At 38.3% G+C, this 23,477-nt stretch overlaps 3 protein-coding genes across 5 annotated transcripts; 2 read left to right on the plus strand and 1 right to left on the minus strand.

Moving 5' to 3' along the window:
- The first annotated feature begins 1,796 nt into the window (after positions 1-1,796).
- LOC103959166 (glutamate receptor 3.6) lies at positions 1,797-6,517 on the plus strand. Of its 3 annotated transcripts, XM_009371515.3 has the most exons (8): positions 1,797-1,992; positions 2,162-2,354; positions 2,784-3,157; positions 3,284-4,629; positions 4,715-4,995; positions 5,139-5,170; positions 5,285-5,691; positions 5,821-6,517. In XM_009371515.3, exons 3-8 carry the CDS (start codon positions 2,872-2,874, stop codon positions 6,298-6,300), a joined length of 2,832 nt encoding a protein of 943 aa, XP_009369790.1. In that variant the 5' UTR covers positions 1,797-1,992; positions 2,162-2,354; positions 2,784-2,871; the 3' UTR covers positions 6,301-6,517. The 3 variants fall into 3 exon arrangements, with proteins under 3 accessions (XP_009369790.1, XP_009369789.1, XP_009369792.1); XM_009371514.3 differs by lacking the exon at positions 2,162-2,354; XM_009371517.3 differs by lacking the exons at positions 1,797-1,992; positions 2,162-2,354 and adding an exon at positions 2,367-2,507.
- A 464-nt stretch (positions 6,518-6,981) lies between these two features.
- On the minus strand, positions 6,982-11,401 carry LOC103959164 (serine/threonine-protein kinase/endoribonuclease IRE1a). The gene is made up of 7 exons (XM_048575572.1): positions 10,913-11,401; positions 10,499-10,703; positions 8,526-9,781; positions 8,205-8,377; positions 7,831-8,077; positions 7,392-7,695; positions 6,982-7,290 (listed from the first exon to the last, which is right to left on the minus strand). The coding sequence occupies exons 1-7, from the start codon at positions 11,248-11,250 to the stop codon at positions 7,144-7,146; spliced, it is 2,670 nt and encodes an 889-aa protein (XP_048431529.1). The 5' UTR covers positions 11,251-11,401; the 3' UTR covers positions 6,982-7,143.
- A 3,282-nt stretch (positions 11,402-14,683) lies between these two features.
- Positions 14,684-23,457, plus strand: LOC103959163 (exosome complex exonuclease RRP44 homolog A). The gene is made up of 24 exons (XM_009371512.3): positions 14,684-15,003; positions 15,104-15,241; positions 15,346-15,503; positions 15,630-15,685; positions 15,885-16,007; positions 16,173-16,303; positions 16,404-16,644; positions 16,927-17,080; positions 17,378-17,618; positions 17,814-17,970; positions 18,113-18,181; positions 18,610-18,735; positions 19,117-19,169; positions 19,370-19,476; positions 20,156-20,210; positions 20,326-20,425; positions 20,893-21,004; positions 21,294-21,414; positions 21,547-21,606; positions 21,698-21,803; positions 21,887-21,982; positions 22,438-22,519; positions 22,608-22,673; positions 22,914-23,457. Exons 1-24 carry the CDS (start codon positions 14,950-14,952, stop codon positions 23,110-23,112), a joined length of 2,805 nt encoding a protein of 934 aa, XP_009369787.2. The 5' UTR covers positions 14,684-14,949; the 3' UTR covers positions 23,113-23,457.
- The last annotated feature ends 20 nt before the right edge of the window (positions 23,458-23,477 follow it).

The following is a 23,477-nucleotide window of genomic DNA, read 5'->3' on the forward strand; positions in this document are numbered from 1 at the left end:
AGCCTTGGCCCTTGACCTCTTAGGGCCAGGCCAACCCAATTTACAATTCTAGTGAAAATACTTAATATTAAGTGTTTGCTATTTAGTATTATGATCTAATGATATTCATCATCATTTGGTAAGTGAGAAGTTTTAGGTTCAATTCTCGTCAAAGACGAATTTGTATCAAATTATTGCTACCTCATTGTGAGGTTAAATCCACTTTCTCTCTTTTAATGTAAATAATATCGTTTTGTTAAAAAAAAATAATAATAATGAAAATGACTTGAAAACTTTGACTTTTAAAGATAGTGCAAAATAAAGGGTAAAATGAATAGTATCAGAATTGATTTTTAGTGTAAAAATATAATTTTTTTTTATTAAAATAAACAATATCAAAAGTTTTTCGTTAAAATTTAAAAAAAAAAAAACTCACGCGCACCACATAAATAATCATGAAATTTTAAGATTTTCAGAGATGTCACATCTATAGTGAAAGTGGTGTCCTTGATATTAAATTGACAATATATTTGTGCAAAGTTCTTTAAAATAATCATATAAGAAAAATATTGAGTGCATGCGCCATGTCATTTCAGGGCAAGCAGCCAACTGAACTCAGTGTCCGATATGGTCCATACACGATGATTCAAAAGTGCCCGCCCATGGCTTCCAGGTTAAGCCAATTAATTGTACCTATACAGTTACTGAATGAGACCCGACCGAGTATTTCTGGTCCCTCCATTTGCAGCAATAGGAATTTAGGAGGCACACTAGAAAGTGGAATATGTGCCATGGGCGTGCTCTCCTTTGCTCATAAAGCCATACAACACTTTCCAGAGTTATACTCGTTTATATTTTTAAATGTAACTAGTTATATATATTTTTATTGGTTTTTGAAGGTTACGTACGGTTTATTTCTCTTGTTGCGTGAGTCGTTGATCTGTTTGCAATTGCTTTTATAAAGAATACTTGTACTTATATGCGTTTATGCTAGAACTGCTTTTATTATAAAAACAAATACCATCAACATTTTCACTTATCTTCTCATTTTAACCTTCTTACTTCTTCTCATGTCACGTGTACTCTATTAGCACTCAAAACTAAAATTTTAATATATTAAAATCTCACTATTGTTCTTTTTTTTTTTTTTTTTTTTGGTCATACACTATTGTTCCTTTGTTAGTATAATTAAGATTTTTAGTTTTTCAACCAATAAGAATTAACTTTTTAATTTTGCATGCTAGTATAATTCACATGGCATGAGAAAAGGTGAGAAGATTAAAATAAAAAGTAAAAATGTTGCTAGCATTCCCCTATAAAAAAACATGTTAAAATTTTATCAAGATTCAGGTGCTTCTTGTAAAAATAATTGAAAACCTTTCTTGAATAAGCATATGACATGTTTTTCTATGAAGCACTTTTAGTTGTCACCAAATCATTTTAGCAGTCTGAAAACATTCATAAACTGTTTGGCGACATGGCAATTTTTCTCGTACCAGTTGTTTATTTTGTCAAGAAAATATCGGGCCATTTACTGAAAAAATTGTACTCAACATATTCCATTTTTTATTACCAATGACTATACGGTTTTGTAATATCCAATCGTTACTCTATTAAAGTGATGTTCTTATCATACTCATGACGGTAATCAAAACAGAATGATTAGAGTTGTAAATTACATCACTTGGTTGAGGTATCGTTCAAAAAATTCTACCCGTTAATTAGGGTAATTACAAAAGATAAAGACAAATCAAATCATATCGTACATCCATTTTGTGTACATTGTTATCAACTTATCGCTTGGTGGCAGAAACATCCAAAAAAGAAAGAACAGTCCTGAAACAAGAATTCTGGATGAGAATTATACACCTCCCAACTTTAAAATGTGAAGGCAAGAAACTGGACATCCACGAACACCACATCTGTTTCCACAGAAGATCCAGAGGTCGTCATCCTGATGTCATGAAGCAACATCTCTGCAGGGCCAACAGAGTCTCTCTCTCTTTAGACCTGGTATTGGTTTCCAACCCCACGTTAGAAGCATGCGAATGCGAATCATGATATTATATTCTCTCAATAATATATGGGAATCTTCAGAACATTCTATTAATGTTTGACAAATGAATAAAGTTCCAATCTTTATTATTTTTTTTTTTCATTATATATGTTTTTTTTTCTTTAGATACAAACCCAGTTGGCCAAGTTTTTGGTTTTAGTTGTTTTTGGCTCGGGAAGTGAACTTTGATGCAACGGAAATGTCACTGTAGCGGCAACGGATTTTCTCCAAAAAGGTTTCTGGGTTTTGGGCCAGTTCTTTGGATTAAGTTAACGGCTGTCGTGTTAGTTGTCTTTTCATCTGGAATCAACATTCTCAGGTTTTTTTTTTTTCCTTAATTAACTGTTTTTTTTATTTTTTACTTTGTTTAATTCCCCTTTACTGTTGAATTGAATATACTAATATATGCATCGTGTTGTAAACCCCACAAATCAAATTTCTCTTTTTTGAGAGCTCTTGCTTTTCCCTCAAAGTAAGCACTTTCCTCACAAGCTGCTTTTTAACTTCAATTTTTGTCTCTGTTAGCTGCTTTCATTAGCTTTTCCACTTATTAATTAGCTTTTGTGTTCAGATTGGATCTACTTATTAATGATAATTTCTGCTTCTTAACCCCTGTTTTGTCCACTTCTTCTGGAGCTTATGCTGTTGTGCTTAAATCTGCAGATTCTTTGAGCACCTATGTTTCTTCATGTTATTGGATGAATTTTTCAGTGTCTTGCTTATTTTTCGATGTTTTTCGATTTTGTAGTGTTAGAGTATGAACTGCAGTTGATTATATCACTTTCTGGGAGGTCGGTTTGCTTCCTTGGCAAAGAAAGGTGAAAATTTTAGGGTTCATGGTTGAACAGTTAGCCATGAGTATAGTTTGGCTGCTGGTGTTGATGATTTTCTGTAGTGGGTTTGCCTCAAATGGTGCCAGCACCACCAATGTCTCCACTAGACCAGATGTTGTGAATCTTGGGGCGATTTTCTCTTTCGATACCTTTATTGGCAAAGTTGCCAAAGTGGCAATAGAAGCCGCAGTCGAAGACGTGAATTCTGATCCATCTGTTCTTGGTGGAACCAAGATGAGAGTTACAATGAAGGACTCAAATTACAGTGGACTTCTGGGCCTTATAGAAGGTACTTCTTGTGAATTTGCTCATAAGTTTTAAAATCCTCTCTTACATTGTAATATACAGGTAGTAGGATCACTGATTCATTGATAAGTAAACAAACTAAGGTTCTTTATTCTATGATTGTCTGCAGCCTTACGGTTCATGGAGGAAGACACAATGGCGATAATTGGACCGCTGAATGCTGTCACGGCTCATATATTATCTAATATTGCAAATGAGCTCCTAGTTCCTCTAGTATCATTTTCGGTAACAGACCCCACGCTGTCAGCACTTCAGTTTCCTTTCTTTGTTAGAACTGCCCAAAACGATCTTTATCAAATGGCTGCGATAGCAGATATGGTTGATTACTACGAATGGAGGGAGGTAATTGCACTCTATGTTGACGATGACCATGGGAGAAATGGGATTACTGCATTATCAAATAAGCTTGCTGAGAAACGATGCAGGATATCATACAAGGCGCCATTGGTCCTTAATTCTAACCGGGATAGCATCACTGATGTACTGGTTAATGTGGCTTTAACAGAGTCTCGGATTATTGTTGTTCACGCTTATGACAGTTGGGGTTCTCTGGTGTTCGAAGTGGCCAAGTATCTTGGCATGATGGGAACTGGATATGTCTGGATAGCCACCAGTTGGCTTTCTACTTTAATAGATACCAACTCTCCCCTCCCTTCAGATACGATGGATGCTATGCAGGGAGTTCTAACATTGCGCATGTACACACCAGAGACAGAACTGAAGCGAAAATTTGTTTCAAGGTGGAGCAACTTGACTAGTGGACATAAAGGCCCAATTGGGTTGAATGCTTACGGTCTTTATGCCTACGATACTGTGTGGTTGCTTGCTCATGCAATTAATGCCTTTTTTGATCAAGGGGGAAACCTTTCATTCTCAAATGATTCAAGGTTGACTCAGCTTCGCGGAGGGGATCTAAATCTTGATGCTCTGAGCATCTTCAATGGAGGCAATCTGTTGTTGAAAAACATTTTGCAGGTTAATATGACTGGTGTATCTGGCCCGATAATGTTTACTCCACAAAAGGACCTCTTTCATCCTGCATTTGAGATCATAAATGTGATTGGAACGGGGATTAGGAAGGTTGGTTATTGGTCCAATTTTTCGGGATTATCAGTTGCGCCTCCAGAAACACTTTACACAAAGGCACCAAATCATTCTGATTCAAGCGATAAAGTGTACGGTGTGGTTTGGCCTGGACAAGCAACGCAGAAGCCTCGTGGTTGGGTGTTTCCAAACAACGGAAGGCACTTGAGGTTTGGAGTCTCAAGACGTGTTAGTTTTCGTGAATTCGTTTCATACTCAGATGGCAATGACTTGTTCACTGGGTACTGCATAGATGTTTTTACTGCTGCAGTGAACTTGTTGCCCTATGCTGTCCCATACAAACTAATTCCTTTCGGTGATGGCCATAAGAATCCAAGTGCCACTGACCTTGTGCACAAAATCCAAACGGGTGTGAGTATCATTGTATTCAGAACATTTCCTAAAACCTCAGAAGGTAAATGTTTTTTCTGATTTTCTTGTATCTTGTCTCATATAGGAATTCGATGGAGCAATAAGTGACATTGCAATCACCACCAACCGAACAAGGATGGCGGATTTTACACAGCCATATATCGAATCTGGGCTAGTAGTAGTTGCACCTGTTAAGCCAATATTGAATTCAAATCCTTGGGCTTTCCTGAGGCCATTCAGTCCAATGATGTGGGGTGTCACGGCCGCCTTCTTTCTCATAGTTGGAACAGTTGTTTGGATTTTAGAGCATAGGCAGAATGATGAATTTCGGGGGCCTCCTAAAAGACAACTCGTCACTCTTCTGTGGTAAGTAATTAAGAACTATATCATGTCGTCTAATCCTGGTGTCATTTTCTCATCGTATCTCCTTGTAGAGTTACTCGTGTTACGAATTTTATCTTCTTGATGTAATCCCAAAATCACTCACAATCCTTGCTTCCTTTCTGCAGGTTTAGCTTTTCGACTTGGTTCTTTGCACATAGTAAGTAAATTTGAACTAATTCGGTACATCTCTTAGCAACCATGGATAAATTGCAGCTTCAGCAATGCTAATCTACTCTTTTTTTTAATTTTTTTTGATTGGGATCTTGTGCAGGAGAAAATACAGTTAGCACCCTTGGTCGCTTAGTTCTAATTATATGGCTGTTTGTTGTTCTTATAATCAACTCAAGCTACACTGCAAGTTTGACCTCAATCCTTACAGTGCAAAAGCTTTCTTTCTCTATCAAAGGCCTTGACGATTTGCTTTCAAGCAACGATCCCATTGGCTACCAGCAGGGTTCATTTGCCCGGAATTATCTAATTGATGAACTCAACGTTGACGAGTCCAGACTCGTTCCTCTTATCACGCCAGATGACTATGCCAAAGCCTTGAAAGATGGTCCCCATAGAGGTGGTGTCACTGCAGTGATTGACGAGCGTGCATTCATTGAGCTATTCCTCTCAAGCAGATGTGAATTCAGTGTTGTGGGTCAAGAGTTCACCAAAACCGGTTGGGGATTTGTGAGTTTCTCTTTTAGATAGTCTGACATGTTGCGTTATCAAATTGTCAATCTATAGACATATTCAAACAAGTATTCGTTGATACAGTTTACATGATCTGACAAGAATGCGTTGTTCATTTCAAATCAGGCTTTTCCAAGGGACTCGCCTTTAGCGGTGGACCTGTCTACTGCACTTCTGAAGCTGTCGGAGAACGGGGATCTGCAAAGGATCTATGATAAATGGCTTATGAGAACTCCTTGTGCCTCAAATGGTGGAAAGCTGCAAGTCGACAGGCTTCAACTCAAAAGCTTCGGGGGCCTCTTTATTATTTGTGGTGTAGCTTGCTTCCTTGCACTCGCTATATATTTCTGTATTATGCTGCGCCAGTTCAGCAAGCACTACACCGAGGAACTGATCTCTACTGGTAGCTCCACGTCCGCACGCGTTCAAACATTTCTCACATTTGTTGATGAGAAGGAAGAGGAAGTAAAAAGCCGGTCGAAAAGAAGACGAATGGAGAGGTTATCAAATAGAAGCGCGGAAGATGAAGCGATGTCTAACTCGAAAAGGAGACACCTTGATCAATCATCTTCAAGTCGGAGTTTAGATAATGGTAATCCTGCCTGATCAGAACCATTTAACTCCAAGTAGGACTTCGTGAGGGCACGTCTGATACGAATGAGTTCTTAATACAAGCAATATTTGGGAGTGGAAATCGAGCTTAGGAGCTCACGTGCATGAGATGAATGCTCTTAACTATCTAAACTACAATCCCGCTGCGATACTTAGAAGCATGTGTGTATAACTCATGTCATTATATATCTTTCATGCTACATTACTCTTATGGGAATGCTTGGGCAAAGCTCTTTGGCTAAGTTAAAAGTATACAAATATATGCAGAATGACATGAAATCTACCTTGCTCTTATTTTATACGTACATGAAATTATCCGACGCTAATCACAATTTGAAATGCGAGCATAAATTTTTTCCTCCCATTTTTAATGAGTCATGTACGTATGCTAGACTGTAATCGACATAAATATAAGAATTCCTCCTTGGGAGAGAAGCGAAACAAAGTCAAATCCAATTTCATATGTGGTTTAATAAGTGAAACTCCGACCCAAAAAGTTTGGTGGTGGACCACAAAGTTAAGTTTTACTCATATATGTTTTATAATATAAATCAACGACATGAGTAATATGCGATAAAGCATGTAAAAATTAGTAACATATAAATCACGTGGCCGTGTGACAATACACCGAAAATTTTCTCAAGAGTTTGGGGGAAGGGGAAACAGCAGCTGGGATGAGACGTGTTTCTAAACTTTATTCATTCAGTCGGAAGCTATCCTTAAATTATTTAAGGAGAATGATATACATAATTATATATGTAATATTATTACTATTTACAGCTGCATTTACACGTAGACAAATAGTAAATATGGAACACTAATACATTATCAAAAGCGTTAATCTGCATTGCTTTTGAAATACTTGCCAAAGCATTCTTCCTCTCTACAGTTTTGGCACACAACTTTGTATACTTCAATCAGAAGTCTCGGGAACCGACTCGCAAAGTAGAAATCGAATCCTTCTGGAACTGGTCCGACGAGTTCCTGATACAGTGGCCGGAAAAGAAGAGAGTAAACATCACCGGTTCGTGCACGTAGAAAGCTTAAGCAGGAAAGGGAAAAGGAAAAGGTAAAAAGGGAAAAACCTGAATTTGGTTTGGAAGCTCTCTGTAGTGATTCGATTTGTTTCGAATGACTCGCAATAGGTCTCGAACGCTGTCAAATTTGTAACGCCTGTAATGGCCGATGTTAGTGAGAAATGCAGGCTCCATCTTTTCATCCCACTTCCCACCCAAAGCTATGGGTGCAATACTTTCTAGAGCTCTCAAAACACCAGAGTTAGCCTCTCTATCTTCCAATTCTACCCTGTCACTGGAGTCGCGAAGAAACGAGAGTCTTGTCTCGGAGTTCCAAAAAAGAGGATGGAGCAGCACTTCCGATGCCTTTGGCCTGGAAACAAATCAAGAATGTTTTAGTAAACAAACATTTCAACATGTCTTTGATTAAATATGGCTAAAAAAAATCCTTCCAGTGGTGCTATATACTTCTTCCTAAAAATTCATTACGAGAAACTAATACCCTTACCTTCTCTCTGGGTCAGGGTTTAATAAACGAGATATAAGATCTACAGCTTCAGGAATATGCTCTACCAAGAAGAGATCCATTTGGTTCTTTACAATATTTATGTCACGTTCAAGCTGATCACCGAATGGATGTCTACCACCTGTGATGCAATAAAATAGGAGACAACCTAAACTAAACATATCCACTGCTCGTGTTTGCCGCCCGTGGAGAAGCTGTTCAGGGGCTTGCCAACCCGAACTGCCACAACCTGCAATCAAGTAATTAACATTTAAGATTTGTAATTCAGATTTTGAAGATGAACTTGTACTAGAATTGATGAGAATATCATAGGTAGGGTGTTTAAAGTTTGAAGTAGACAGGGAAAGAGTACTTTCCAGTGGCAAGATGACCCAAAGAAGACATGTCCCCGATAAGGCGCTTGCTAATACCCATGTCGGAAAGCTTTGCACATAAGGTTCTTTCCTTAATCAACAAAACATTTTGAGGCTTTAAGTCACGATGAATGATCCCCATTTCATGCAAATGCACAAGACCAGAAACCACATCCCTGTGTTACAGACAAACGTAAAAGGTCAATAAGATGCTAAACCAATCTAATAACATATCAATTGACGTAACAATAACCACCTAGTACCAAGAGATTAGTTATTATCCCTTGGTAAAGATTGTACCCAATAATGGAATTTTTAACCAACCTCGTTAATTTCAATAGTAGAAGTGACGGAAAGCCATCTACTTTCCACAAAGTAACATCTGACATAATATTCTTCAATGACTTCAAGCGAACTTCGTTTTCAATCAGAACTCGTTTTGCATCTTCTTCTCCAGCTACTGGATTTTGAGAGGAATTTGGGCAAATTTGTATCAAATCATCCAAGTTGCAAATACATCGCTCCAGAGAGATATAGACAAAATCTTTATCATAGTCCACTCCATACCATCTTACTATGTTTGGGTGTCGGTCAGATGCAATAAGATTCTGAATCTCTTTAAAAGCCATGTCATGATGGGCTAATACAAGGCGTTTTACAGCAACAGGTCGACCTTCATAAACTCCCTCTAGGACAATGGTACCATTACTTCCTTTAGAAATTTCTGTACTTGAAATCACTAGTTTACCAATCCTGCGACCATTAGTACCACCATCAAAGAGTTTGTTAAGAAATGGCAACATCTTGTTATCACCTTCGGTCTGTGTTAAAGCTTCCTCATCTTGAGATAATACACTTTCCTCTTTTCTTTCAACAATTCCATTTTTTCCCAATTTCCGATTCTTCTTCCTCTTGGAAGGTGAAGCTTTCGGATCAGGCTTTTGACCATTAACCAGAAAAACAAAGTGGTAAACAACAAGGCCCATGAGGATTACAAACAAAAACGCGAGAGCAAATGCTTTTGACCAATGAAGAAACATATTGTGAACCTCAGGCTCTGAAGGAACAACCAGATCTCTTTTGTTCAAAGGAACAACCAGATCTGAAGCAGACTTTTTGACCACAGTGTCTGCCTGTTGATGCTCTAATGATCCATGATCTCGCTCGCGCTTAACAAGTGCTTTTGACTGACAGTCAAATGGTAATGCAATCTGACTGCCAGTTTTAGAACCACGAATCAGATTCTCAATATCTTTGCATGGGATAGCAGCCCTGATTTCAGCAATTGTCATATTCCAAGATACTTCCTCTGAATACGGATGGTAAGACACCAAGTAATAATCTATTCTGAAGAATACTATTCGCGGCTCACCAGCATTTCCGTTTATCAAACTGGGCTTGACAAACTTCTTTCGATCTCTAACATGATCTTCGGATAGAGTGTATGAGCGGTATACCTTTCCGGTAAAAAGACCAACCTCAAAGAAGGTGACCTTCTTATGTCCAAGTGTAACTGATCCATCCTCCTCCACTTTAGGCGTTTTTTTATCCACATACTCAGCAATAGTTGATGGAATTTTCTGCAAGTACATGCAAGTCAATGATCAGTGTATAAAAAGCAGTGACAACCCATCCCCCTTTCCCAAAAAAAGGTCACAGTTTCTACAAGCAACAAATACTCAGATATAAATAAACTTCTACGCAGTTTCCACATCATCATCTTCTAAGTAGCAAAAGGGGCTTTTTTGGGAATGATCATATTTAGTCTGCGTCATAAATTCATAATCCAGAAACTTTAACTTGGTAGGGAACATCTTACAGCTATGGGCCTCGAATGCAAGAAAAATGAGGAATCAAAGGCAGTGGTAATTTTGTCTCTCCAAAAACACTTACACGTAAAACAACAGAAAACCAAGATGCAATTGTCTATTTAGATATGGGAAGATAGTTAGGCACCCCATTTGTATTATCAATAAAATGAAGCTAACGGTAACATAACATAAAGACCAAAAAAAGGGACTAATTACACCCACAAAACTGCAATTAGGTAACATTTATCAAAGATTCCTTGGACGTTACTGTAGGCCTCGTGACTCTTAAATTGCATTACCAAAGTCACCAACTTTGCCAGTTCATTCTTAAAACAAACTGAGACGCAACACTCCTAAAGACAAATCTCACAACTATACAATCACCACATCCAAATGATAATATCAATTAATTCAGAGTAACACCGATTTAATCATAAACGAAATATGCAATAATAAACAAAACATAGTGGCATTTCGATGACATACCCGTCGACCAAAATGATCGCTGTGCTCATACAAGTCCCAGTCATCACCACAATATATGAAGTACCCACTGCCGCTTTGAGCCTGATAGGAACTGTAAATTGGCGGCCCCGAATCAAACGCCCATCTAACTCCCATCGAATTTCTATCCACTAATTGTATTGTTCCATCCAGTAGAGCAACTAATGCAGTTCTAGGTTCATCCTCCCTATCCACATTAACCCAGAAAAATTCAAACTTTCAAATCGAAATTCAAAATCAACATTGACCCAGAAAAATTCGGACTTCGAATCGAATTCAGAATTAATATCGACCAAACACAATAATCGATTGATCGAATTCGAAATTAATATGAACTAATTAAAAAAAAAACAAAGGAATTTAAACAATTGAAAGGAAGGAACTGAGTCAACTGACGTATGGGAGTGAAGTCTTCTGCTTGGAGAGCGAGAGACGACTTCGAGCTCCTTCTGCTGCGACCCCAACGGCTGCAATGCCCTGCTCTCCCCGTTCTCCCAGTTCAAAACGTCGCCGTCTCTAGTCTGGTAAAAGACCGGAAGCTCCAACTGGCTGCTGCTGACCGAGTTCAAAACGGCGCCGTCATAGCTCCGAGGCGGACCGACAATCTGGAAGTCGGTAAGATCCGAAAAGTCGGCGTTTCGGGTGAGAAAACCGGCGATCAGTGCTACGAGTAGGATAAATATCGGAATTGAATTGCGGCGATCCATCGGCGGAGATTGGATGGAGAAGAACATGACGCGTATCGATGATTTAGCTGAGGGGTTTTTGGATTTTGGGGAGAAGACAGCGTCGGAGATTCGAAACGTCGGCGGACCATCCACTCTTAGGATCTCCGACTCCGTACGGCTGCGTTGCCTGTCGGGATGTATTTCTCGTGACTGATTTTCTCCGCATTTTCGTATTTAATTTTGGTTTTGGAAAAATTAAATAAGAAAATAAATTGAAATTCTTTGACTTTGATTGGGACAAACAAGGGGTTTAATTAACAGTTGAGGCGTTAAAAATTGTTTTTTTTTTTTCAAGGTTAAAAATTGTTTGGGAGTCGGTAATTTTCCTTTTTACTTTCTACTAAATTATTTAGGCGATTTAAGACAATATACAGTCTCATTTGTTTAACATTCGTATTTCTTAATAGTGTTTATATATGCATGCAAATTAAATATTAAAATATGAAAGTGTCAATATTACGAACTTGTCGTTGATTATGATATGAGTATTTGCAAGTTTTTATTTATTTATATATTATAACTTGGTTATGAGAAACATAATATTGTTATAAGGAATGAAGATATGAAATTTGATTATAATACTTATATGTATTTAATATAATTACTAGCCTATTTCATTTGAAGATTTATCATTTTAGTAAATTAGAAGAAAAAAAAAATCATATTAGCTCTAAATTTCTTTCAAAAACTACTTAAAAGCTAAATTGAGAGAACAATTTTATAAATAGTTCAGTGTCAGAATGGTGTCTTATAAATAGTATCATTTTAGTAATCTAATGACTTAATTAAATGTCTTAGAGAGTCCAAGACTGTATTGTGACATCCCGTCCCGAAAATATTGAAAACGTGCGTGTGAAATGACTACTTTGCCCCTAGTTCGTTTTGTTTACGTTTAGTGGTTGTTTTGTGTGGTGTTGGCATGTGTTAGGCCACACACACACACTTTCACTCTCACTGTCTCTCTGTCCCTTTCCCTGTCTCTCCCCCGAGTCCCCTCTCCTCTCATTTTCCATTGAAAACGTACCACACACACCCAAAACCCCTCAAACCTTTACAGATCGAGGGAACCAAGTACACCTTCAAGCTCGTGAGGCTCGTGGGAGTCCAGTCGTACCATTTTCAGGTGAGAACTTCGTCGTTTTCACGTCGATTCGACGGTGTCCGATTTGGGTACTATTCATGCAAACATATTTTATCACGTTTTAGGGAAAACGAAGCTCGTAGGTGACTTGGTGTGGTCCCAAGGAGTCTCGGAGTATTTCGTTTGAAGAATTTTGACGTCGGAATCACTGTGTTTGGAATTGACCGGAGTTGGGTGGTTTGGTCAGGTAAGATCTCGTAGTTTTTGGCTCTTGAAAGTTGTATATTTATGTTCTCCTAGTCTTAGGCTTCGTTTTGGTGCAAAAATCACGAAAAATGGTTGAAAAACGAGAGAGAAATCGAAGGTTGAAGTTTTTCCAGTTTTCCGGCGCCGGAGGCTTGCCGGAGAAGGTGATGGAATATTTCGTCAATTCTGATGGAATATTCCTGACGCCGTTAACGGAATCTGTCAAAACTGACGGAATATTCCTAACGGCGTCAGTTGACGCCGTCAGCGTGCCAAGCACATGCCTGCGCGTGGCCGGCGCGTGCGGCGGTGGAAAAATTTTCTAAAAATTTGGGTGTGATCCTGAGGTTGTGTAGAGCACGTTGGTATATTCAATTGTCCATTTTGAGCAATGTATGAGAAGTTATTACGAAAGGAAGGTTATGTGCTTTAAAATTAACGTTTTTATAGTATTTTCGCATATAGGTGAGACGTATCCCGAGGACGAGCGTGGTCACTCGAGGCAGGGGGGTTACGACCCTTCCACTTACCAGTGAGTGGGCTTTTGGTTTTCCGTATATACCTATATACCTATATTTTCCCATAAATTGTTTAAAAAGGGTTAATTGTTTTATGCCATGCACCATATTATTATTGTTTATGCATCATCACGTGCATTATTAGTTGCATACATGTACATATGCATATTTGGGTGCTTTGGACGCACAGGTAAGTGCCAGGTAAGTGTTATTCGTGTTTATATTCAGTAGTGGTTTGAGATGCTTAGAGAGCTCATAACCTGCACTCCCGGTGTTAGTGCTCCCGCCCAGAGTAGGGGCACAGTCCTTCACGTGATGTTCACCTCCCGCACCACACGCTCAGCTTGGATCCAAGTTAGGTGCACAGTCCTGTCGTACAGACCACATTAGGTGGTTCCGACTCGTAGGTGACTCGCGATTATTCACATAGCCTTCACGTGATCGCAGCACTAGAGCGTATATATATATGTTACACCCAGGCCTGTCGTACAGACCACTTTAGGTGGTTCCAACTCGTAGGTGACTCGCGATTATTCGCATAGCCTTCACGTGATCGCAGCACTAGAGCGTATATATATATGTTACACCCAGGCCTGTCGTACAGACCACTTTAGGTGGTTCCAACTCGTGGGCAGGTTCAGTTATTGAGTTTGAGATTTGAGCTCTATATTTATATATGCAACCGTACAGGTCACGTTAGGTGACTCCGGCCGCCAGATTATATGTTGTTGTCATGATTTATACCTGAGCACTTGCATTTCATTATGAGGTTTCGTCATGGCATATTCTTGAGTGTGATTGGTATATCCATACCTACGTATATATGTTTATTTTCTGGGAAGTATACAGGTTTTACGGCGAGGGGTTAGAATGTATTTTACTAAATGGTTTTCAAAGAGCTTTGTTTTTGCCCACTCACGCTTTTGTTTTGCGCCACTCCAGGTTCTAGTTGCTTAGCAGGTTCGGTGGTTTCCCAGAGGGCTTCCCGGCACTTCTGACAGACACTCACCAATGTAGGGTCACCTTCGGGTGCACTGTTGTCGCATCATTTTAATTTGGACTGCTGTAGACTTATTGCTCTGAACTTAGCGTCTCACTTACGCTAGCACTTGTTTTTACTACTTTGTATGCTAGTTTTTTTAATTATTCGTACTTTTATATTACTTTTTATTAGCTTCCGCACGTGCACATAGTTACGTCACCTCTGCGTGGCGGCCAGTACGCCCTGATTTCGGTCGGGATGTGTCAGTATTGTGGTGATGAGCATTTTCAAGGTCATTCGATGGAAAATTTTTGAGGTGCAAGCGAGACATACATAAAAAAAAGGACATTAGCAAAAGATGAGTATATAAAAAATCAAAAGACTTGGGAAATAGCTGAAGTAATCAAATATTAAGATTTTATCTTCATCCCACTACCTTTCTAAATTAAATTTTCAACCCTCCTCCTAGAATGTTGCTTGTACTTGGAAAAAAAAAAAAATCGCAAACTTCAAATGATAAATCTGTCATCATCTACTAACCAATACATGAGCGCTACGTGGTCAATTGCATTCGTTCAACAATTAAGAAGTAAATAAGTTTTCAATCATTTTGGCTAACTTGTTGAATTTTTAAAACATACATCAGTTTGCTTGAAAAAAATGTAGAGAGTGAACTTGTCCGTGGCCCTACACAGTAACGGTCGAACCGGAGACTGTGAAATAAACCGCTTGAAGCCACCGCTCGTATATCTCCTCACGCGGCAGTCCCCGCGCTCCCAAACCAAACTTTACAGTCTGTGTCCGCCTTCCAGTTCACTCCACCGCCTCCTTCCTCCTAATAAAAACGACACCGTCGCACGTCTCAGGGAGGCCGAGACATGTTGCAGAACAAGTCATTTGTCAAGAGAACCAGAGGCGGCAAAATCACCAAGGTCCCAAAAGACCCCAACTTTTCCTCTTTGCGCTGCTGTTTTTCCAATTTAGGGTTTAAGCTAAATAGGGTTTTCGATTTCGTTGTGACTCGATTTTCAGGTCGTCAGAGAGCACTATCTCCGGCACGATATATACTGCGGAGCTCCGGTATGCAAAGTTTGCGATACGTCCGGAGCTCGATTGAGCCCTACCGCTTCCACCATTCTCATCTTTGATACCAATGTCGTCCTTCATCAGGTTACAGTTCGTGTCAAGTTCCCTTTGTTTTTAAATTTTTAATTTTTTTTTCGAATTGCGAATGAATGAACTAATGATTTGAGCTGTGTTGGTGGTGTTTACAGATTGATTTGATTGAGAATCCGGCGATTGACGATGTGGTTGTGCTTTCGATTGTGCTGGAAGAGGTTAAAAACAGGAACTTGTCTGTTTACAATAGAGTTAGAGCTCTGTGCAGCAATTCTCTGAGGAAATTTTTCGTCTTTTCGAATGAACATCACAAGTAGGTTATGAAAATTCTACTTATTTATGTTAAAATGTGGGAATGTGCTCATTATAAATAGGTTGCTTTTGATATTGTCAATTTTAGGTGCGTATTTTGAATTTTTTTTATTGCTGCTATGTTCAGGGATACATATGTTACGGACATGAGCGGAGAAAGTAAAAATGATCGAAATGATAGAGGTTTGCGCTTGTTTTGATTATGCAATGTAATTCTTCATGATATGCTTGGTGTTTTGTACTTGTTCTTTTTTTGTGTCTATGTTACTTGCCAACACTGTCCAATACTAGTGTCCACCTGATGGTGATAGATTTTGGTTTGTTGTGTGGTATGTATCTGTTAATCTCCTACTCTTTTCTCACTTAAGAAATTGTTGTTCAGCAATTCGGGTGGCCGCTCAGTGGTATCAAAGTCATCTTGCTGGCTCAGCTAAGGTTTTACTTATAACCAATGATAAGGAGAATAAGAGGAAGGCTATTGAAGAGGGAATTTCTGCAGAGACAGGTCTGTATATGTTTGCTATCCAAGTCTTTTTTTTTTACAGCATTTCTTATGTTTCGGACTTGCCCTACAAGTTTAATATCCACATAATTGATTGGTTTCAGTTTTCATCATTTTGACAGAAATTTAACGGAATCACTCACTTGGAAATTATTTTCTTGTCCTCAGTTGAATCGTTTGTGAGGTCATTGAGTCGGCCAGATTTGCTTGATCTGCTCGTGCAGCCTGCATCAGAAGATGTAAAGATGGAGGACGTTGAAGATTTGAGACCATCGAAAAGGAAAGTCGTCTACTCAGAGGTATTGCGACTGACTCTGCATTCATGCGTTTAGATGTTGTTATCAGTTTTATGAATCAAATTTGGTTCTTACCAGTTTCTTTTTCTCTTTAATTTTTCAGCATAAGCCCATGTCTGAAATTACTTCCGGTTTGCATCATGGCATATACCATCAAGGAAAACTTCGAGTTAATCGTTACAACCCATTTGAAGCATATGTTGGAAGTGAGAGCATTGGTGATGAAATTATAATCTATGGACGTACAAACATGAATAGGGCTTTTGATGGTGATATAGTGGCAGTTGAGCTTCTGCCTCAAGATCAGTGGCATGAGGAAAAATCTATAGCACTAGCAGATGAAGGTATGGTAATAAATATGAACGCTACATATGCATATAAATGTAATTTGATGAAGGTCGGGCTTGGTCGGAAACTATAAGTTTGAGTTCATGTTTTAAGGTAGATTTTAGGTCTTAGTTATAAATTAGTTTGTAGTTACATTTTTTCGGGTAGAAGGCTGAAAACATCTCTCTCTTTCTCTCCCTCTCTCTCTCTCTCTCTCTCTCTCTCTCTCTCTCTCTACTCAGGCATTCTTTTATTCTCATTTAATTCTCTTAATCGGTATATTTTGTACTAACTTGCAGAGAATGAGGAAGAAGAAGATGTTCATCTGGTTCCAGGCAGTGCTGATGATGCTCCTAGGACTACAGCTCCACATGGTTCTGCTGGCGTAACAGAATCTGTCCCAAATCGACCATCTGGCCGTGTCGTTGGTATTATAAAGCGAAATTGGCATTCGTAAGTCGACTTCACTGGTTTCATGAACCATTTTTGTCTCGCTGACAGAAATGGTCTCTGATTTTGTTATTATTTGGCTGAAATATGTTTCTTCATTTAAGTAGGTAGCAAAAATTTGTGATCTTTTAGGATGTCTGTGAATATGCCAGTGATTGTTGTGCTCTATTAACATCCCACTCTAACCAGGATGTTTGTAGATTCTCATACACTTCAATTTGCACTTGCAAATAATGGTTTTTGTGAAGATATTTTCTGGTTATTGGTTCTGTTATCTGATAGAAATTGATATTCATGCAGTTATTGTGGATCTTTGGAGCCCATGGCTAAGCCTGCAGGTGGTGGTGGTATTGCCCATGCTTTATTTGTCTCAAAAGATCGTAGGATTCCGAAGATTCGAATTCAAACTCGACAGCTTGAGAATCTGCTGGACAAGAGAATTACTGTGGCAGTTGATTCATGGGACCCTTTATCTCGATATCCTTCTGGCCATTATGTACGAACCATAGGAGTAATAGGTGATAAAGATACTGAAACTGAGGTAGGTTGGAAGGGGTTAAATTGTTTGCATTTATTTGGTTGAACATCTATCTTTTAGTTTCCTACAGTGCGTAGTTTTTCTATTTTTCTTTCCCCAAAAAAATAAAAAAGCTAAAGACATTGTATGCTATTTGAACATCCAATCAATTAAAGTTTAGATGGCAGTTACACTAATTTGTTTTTTTGGATGTTGCAGGTGGTCTTGATTGAGAATGATATAAATACAAGACCATTTTCTTCTCAAGTTCTAGCATGCCTGCCGCCGCTACCATGGTTTGTGTCTTCTGAAGATTTGGCAAATCCTATTAGACAGGATTTGCGACAATTGCGTGTCTTTAGTGTTGATCCTCCTGGTATATGACCCGTATATTAATTCTTTCTATATTTGTTGTTCTCCCTCTTTCTGCTTTCTTATTAGTTTTGCTGTTTTCTGTGGTATAATTTTTTCATTTAGTTAAATATTAAGATAGCCTACTTTAATTCTTGTTTCTGCAGGATGCAAGGATATAGATGATGCATTGCACTGTACAGCTCTTCCAAATGGAAATTACGAAGTTGGAGTCCGTATCCTTAACCTCATGACATTTATCAATAAGTGATGTTGCATGTGTAACTGAAATGTATGGTTGATCTGTGCATTGTGAATAAAGCGTGTGCATTTATCTGTGTGTCGGGATAACAAAGTCTGAAAGAAGAGATGTTCTCTGAAAGTTCAGATGAAAAAAGGTTGAGTTTTTTATTTTTTCAGAATATATTGCTAATTAGCATTAATTCAGTCTTGTCTGCTGCTTTCTATCCTTCCTACTTCTGTTTGGTGCATTAAGTATTCTATCATTTCCAAATGTTTGTCTTTAGGAGGATACTTCATTGTATGTGTTATACATGCCTTATTCTGTCACCTCTCTAAGGGTTCCAAGCGGATATATTTTTTTTAGAAGTATAACATGAGTACACTACAAGTACAAGCTGTATCTTTAATGACTTTTAACTAGATATTGCTGATGTAACAAATTTTGTACACTCGGGCACTCCTCTTGATGATGAGGCTTCACAAAGAGGCACATCGGTCTACCTTGTTGAACGGCGCATTGACATGCTTCCAAAACCTCTGACAGAAGGTGACTTTTTAATTTTAAAAATTTCTGTAATGAGTGTTCTATCGTATATAGAGAAATGCTAGCAACCTTCTCGCTTACCTTCTCATTTCAACCTTGTCACTTCTCCTCATGCCATGTGTACTCCACTAGCACTCAAAAACTAAAATTTTAACTATATTAAACTCCCACTAATTTTCTTCCTTTGTTAATATAATTAAAATTTTAGTTTGTCAACCAAAAAGTATTTAAATTTTTAGTTTTGCGTGCTAGTTGAATGCACATGGCATGAGTAGAAGTGAGAAGGTTGAAATGAGAAGGTGAGTGAGAAGGTTCCTAGCACTCCCCTCCTTTATATTGTGATTGAATTTTCTGTAATTTAAAGATATAATTCTTCTTATGCAGATATATGTTCTCTTCGAGCTGATGTGGAAAGGCTAGCCTTTTCTGTCATTTGGGTATATGATCTCTCACTAACTAGTCATGATAAGACATTTTTTCTTCTGTCTGCATCCTTGCACACACACCACACATGCATCTATTATAGTTTTTAGAGATACCATTTTATATTTAACTGATACATAGGATAGGACGAACCTATGTCAGAGTATGTTCTTTCCTTTTTGAATTGGTATATAAGTGTTTACCTGAATTTCAGGATATGACAGCTGAGGCTGAGATTATTTCTGCAAGATACACCAAAAGTGTTATTAAATCGTGTGCAGCATTATCTTACATTGAAGCTCAAGCGAGGATGGATGATAGGTACATTTTGTACTCTCGTCATTATAATCATAATAACTTTTTAAACCTTAGTAAACTTTACTAGTTACAGTAATAAGAAATTTGTACCCAGTATGTTCTTGCTACATGAACATTGTGTTCCTTCACTTAGACATGCGTCCACCTGTTACGTTTCGATCTAAATATTGCATGTACATGCGATTATGATGTATAAAAATGCCATTATTTTTCTATACTTCTCTAGGCATCATATTTTGCGATGATATGACACGTCCATGATATGTAAAAGTAAGATTTGTAATTGTAAGATGGATATGATAGAAGTGAGTTGATCTAAACAATTAAAACAAAGTGAGTTGTATGGGATGAAGTCTCTGCAGAATGTGCCCGTTGGGCTGGGAATGGTCTGATAAATAAATAGCCAGAATGGCTAACTCGTAATGTGTTGGGTTGAGCTTTAGCCTCGTCTTCTGAATCCTGGATAGTGAGAAGCCTGCAAGTGTCAACTTCTGTTGCTATACCGCTTAGTGAAAAGAGAGAAAAAAACTCTAGGATGAATTTTAAACTTGCACCAATGGTTTAATCATTTCTTCAGCATGGATTTTTGTAACTTGGTCCCTTTCCTGTGTCCACTATAGAAGTTTCTTTTATCTTTGAATTTCTATAATAAAGTTTTCTTATTACTTTTATATTACTGCAGTCGGTTGATGGATCCATTAACTACAGATTTAAGAAACATGAACTCTTTAGCAAAGGTATGCACACGTGGGCTCTTCTTCGTTGGTTATCAATTCATTAGTTAAACAGTTTTAATGTGCCATCATAATTTCTTGACTTCTCTGACCTCTGAACATTACGCTTTTTCTACAGATAATGAGGGCAAGGCGTATTGAGAGAGGAGCCTTAACTCTTGCATCTGCTGAAGTCAAATTTGAAATTGACACTGAGACTCATGATCCTCTTGATATAGGTATGTTGTTTGAATGGCAAGTTTTCTTGTCCAACATATTAAATTTTGATTGATGGTAATCTGACTCTAAATGTTGAACTTTAATTCTACTTGCACTGACAATATCAGTTGTGCCGTTGCTTAATCCACTATAATAATTACCTTATTTCATGAAATTGATTACTTTGTGCTGCTTCGTGTAGGCATAATATTGATTTTATAGTTGGTGATGCATGTATCATATTATTCTTATGTTTGGTGTTTTGGGTTGGAAGTTATCAGCACCTGGGTGGGTTTCATTAAAACATGATCTGCTTATTTCTAGTAGAGTTATTTAATTCTTATGGCTCTTTGGTTATCTGTTCAGTTTTTCATTTTTCTTAAAACATTTACTCAGGAGGAGAGAAATGACTAATTCCCTATCTTGCATTCATGTATCCATCTTAGAGAAAACTTGTCTAAAATCACTGCATGAATTGTTTCTGCAGGTATGTACCAGATACGTGAAGCAAACCAAATGGTGGAGGAGTTTATGCTTGCCGCTAATGTTTCAGTTGCTGAGAAGATTCTTAAACATTTCCCTCTATGTTCACTATTGAGGTAAGTTGATGGACTTTTCTTCAACATTTTTCTTGGTCTCATGTTATTTCCTGGAACACCGTTCTGGTTGTCTTTTGCTTAAAATTAAGGCTATAAAGTGGTACAGTGATCTATTTGGGTTGGTTAAGTTGAAATGTATCAGTTTGTGGTAAATCGTAGTTCTCTTATGTATTGAAGTATCTTTTTTTTTTTTTTCCCTTAAAATATTTGTGGCTGTGGAAGGATGGTGCATAGCTGCCTTGACACTTTGTCGCCTCTCTTTTTTGGTCATTTGATTTTGTGTGTGCAGGCGCCACCCTACTCCGACCAGAGAGATGCTTGAACCGCTGTTGCGTACAGCTGCTGCTATTGGTCTCAACTTGGATGTCTCATCATCAAAAGCACTAGCTGATTCACTTGACTCTGCTGTGGTATGTGTTTGTTAACATCATTCGTATATGTTACTAGAATGAGACTGGTGGTCCCAGACTACCAAGTTATGTAAATTTTTGCTTAATTATTTTATTCTCTCTTTAATAAAAGCAAATTTAAATCCTTTTCAGGGTGATGATCCGTACTTCAACAAGCTGATTCGTATATTGGCTACGAGATGCATGACCCAGGTAATTTAACTTGAATGGTTGAATGAAGTTGAAATTACTTTGAAGGACAACTTTCTAAATTTTTGGATTTACCCTGTATTTGCAATCTTAGGCTGTTTACTTCTGTAGTGGGGATCTCAGCCCTCCGGAATATCTTCATTATGGGCTTGCAGCGCCTCTATACACTCATTTCACCTCTCCTATTAGGAGATATGCAGGTTGGTGTCAGTTTTAGCCATGTAGTTCTTGGTGATCTTGTCGAATTATTGTTGTTTGACTCGACCACTTTCTTTCCCTGCAGATGTCATAGTACACAGGTTGCTTGCTGCATCTTTGGGGATATACAAGCTTCCAACTGTATTCCAAGACGGACCCCAACTCACAAGCATTGCTGACAGTATGAAACCACTTTCGCTGTTTGATGTAGTTCAATAAATGATCAAACCTTAGTATTACCCATGTGGCTGGATTTTTTATGTTCATAACTAATATTAGAGTAAGAATGTTTGGCTCCTTAGCCCACAAGCTGATAACAAGTTGGTGTGTTTCCAAATATTTCTGTTTCTTTTTTACTAATTTCAGAGCTAACTTGCACATCAACATATATCAAATTTTCATGCTTTTAAGGAGCTAAGTATTGTTTAGCTACTTGGTTTATAATTCAAGATTGCATATGTGCTCATTCTGTATAGTTCGCTGTAATGAAATTTTTTTCTTTCCTATTGCTCTTCTAAGCCAAGATTAAATCATTTATATTTATATCTTTTATGCACTAAGCAATTTATAAATGACTTTTTTTCGATTTGTACATATTGAGCTCTAAGAGTGTTGCTTCACTTATTTTTGCTACAGATTTAAATTATCGGCATAGGAATGCCCAGATGGCAAGTCGGGCCTCAGTGGAGCTCCATACTCTCATTTTTTTCAAAAAACGGTATGATCTGTTGTCTGTCTGCCTCTGTCTTGCTCCTCCTTCCCCTCTCCCTGTCTCTCTTTGATAATGTTGCATTTCTTTCATGAAGGCCAACGGACACAGAGGCAAGAATAGTCAGAATAAGATCCAATGGATTTTTCGTATTTGTGCCCAAGTACGTTTTCTAACCTCATAAGTAATTCAATTAATTTTTATGAGTGTTGGGGCATAGGCGTGCAAGTATTTTGAGGGTGTTTTCAACAGAACTTGCTGTCTCCTGTTCTTGTGCTTGATGAAAAATTGGTTGACCTTTTATCTTCCGGATGCTTGACTCAAATATTCTGGAATGGACCTAGGAGTTAAGTTATGGAGATGGTTTATATTAGTAAACTCTTTCTTTTTCAACCCTTTTCAGGTACGGCATAGAAGGGCCGGTGTACTTGACACCAAGGGGTGAGAAGGGAGGCGGAGAATGGTATGTGGACGAGCAACAACAGAAGATTAGAAAAATGGACGGTAGCATTTCATACAGCGTTCTGCAGACAGTGTTTATTCATATGGAGATTGTGGAACCCCAGCCCAACAGGCCAAAACTACAACTATCGCTAGTGTAGACCAGCAGCTTTGCCTCTCCCCAGTACCCTCCTCTAAGATGAGAGAAGTGTCTGGAACGGTAGCGTGAGCCAGGAGCTTGGTCCTAACCATCTTGGGCGGCTAAGATATGTCATAGGACACACAGAAATATTGTATAGCTTCATTTAGTATAGTTTGTGTAGTGCTTGAACTTACGGTGTGAGAGTTTTGGTGTGAGAGTGTCGAGCAGAGAGATTACAAGCAGTCTGCAGGTTAAAGACGGCATGCCCCGTGAAACAGTCGTGTGTTTTATGCACAAAATTGTCATTCAAGAGGTTTAATCACAATTGGAAAAAGCAAGGAGGAATATAAATTCATGGGAGGAATTAGGGATGTTTGAAAAGCG

Source organism: the organism of the source record quoted next, unplaced genomic scaffold (genome assembly GCF_019419815.1).
Source record: "Pyrus x bretschneideri cultivar Hongxiangsu unplaced genomic scaffold, Pyrus_bretschneideri_v1 Contig8, whole genome shotgun sequence".
NCBI classification, from domain to species: Eukaryota; Viridiplantae; Streptophyta; class Magnoliopsida; order Rosales; family Rosaceae; genus Pyrus; species Pyrus x bretschneideri.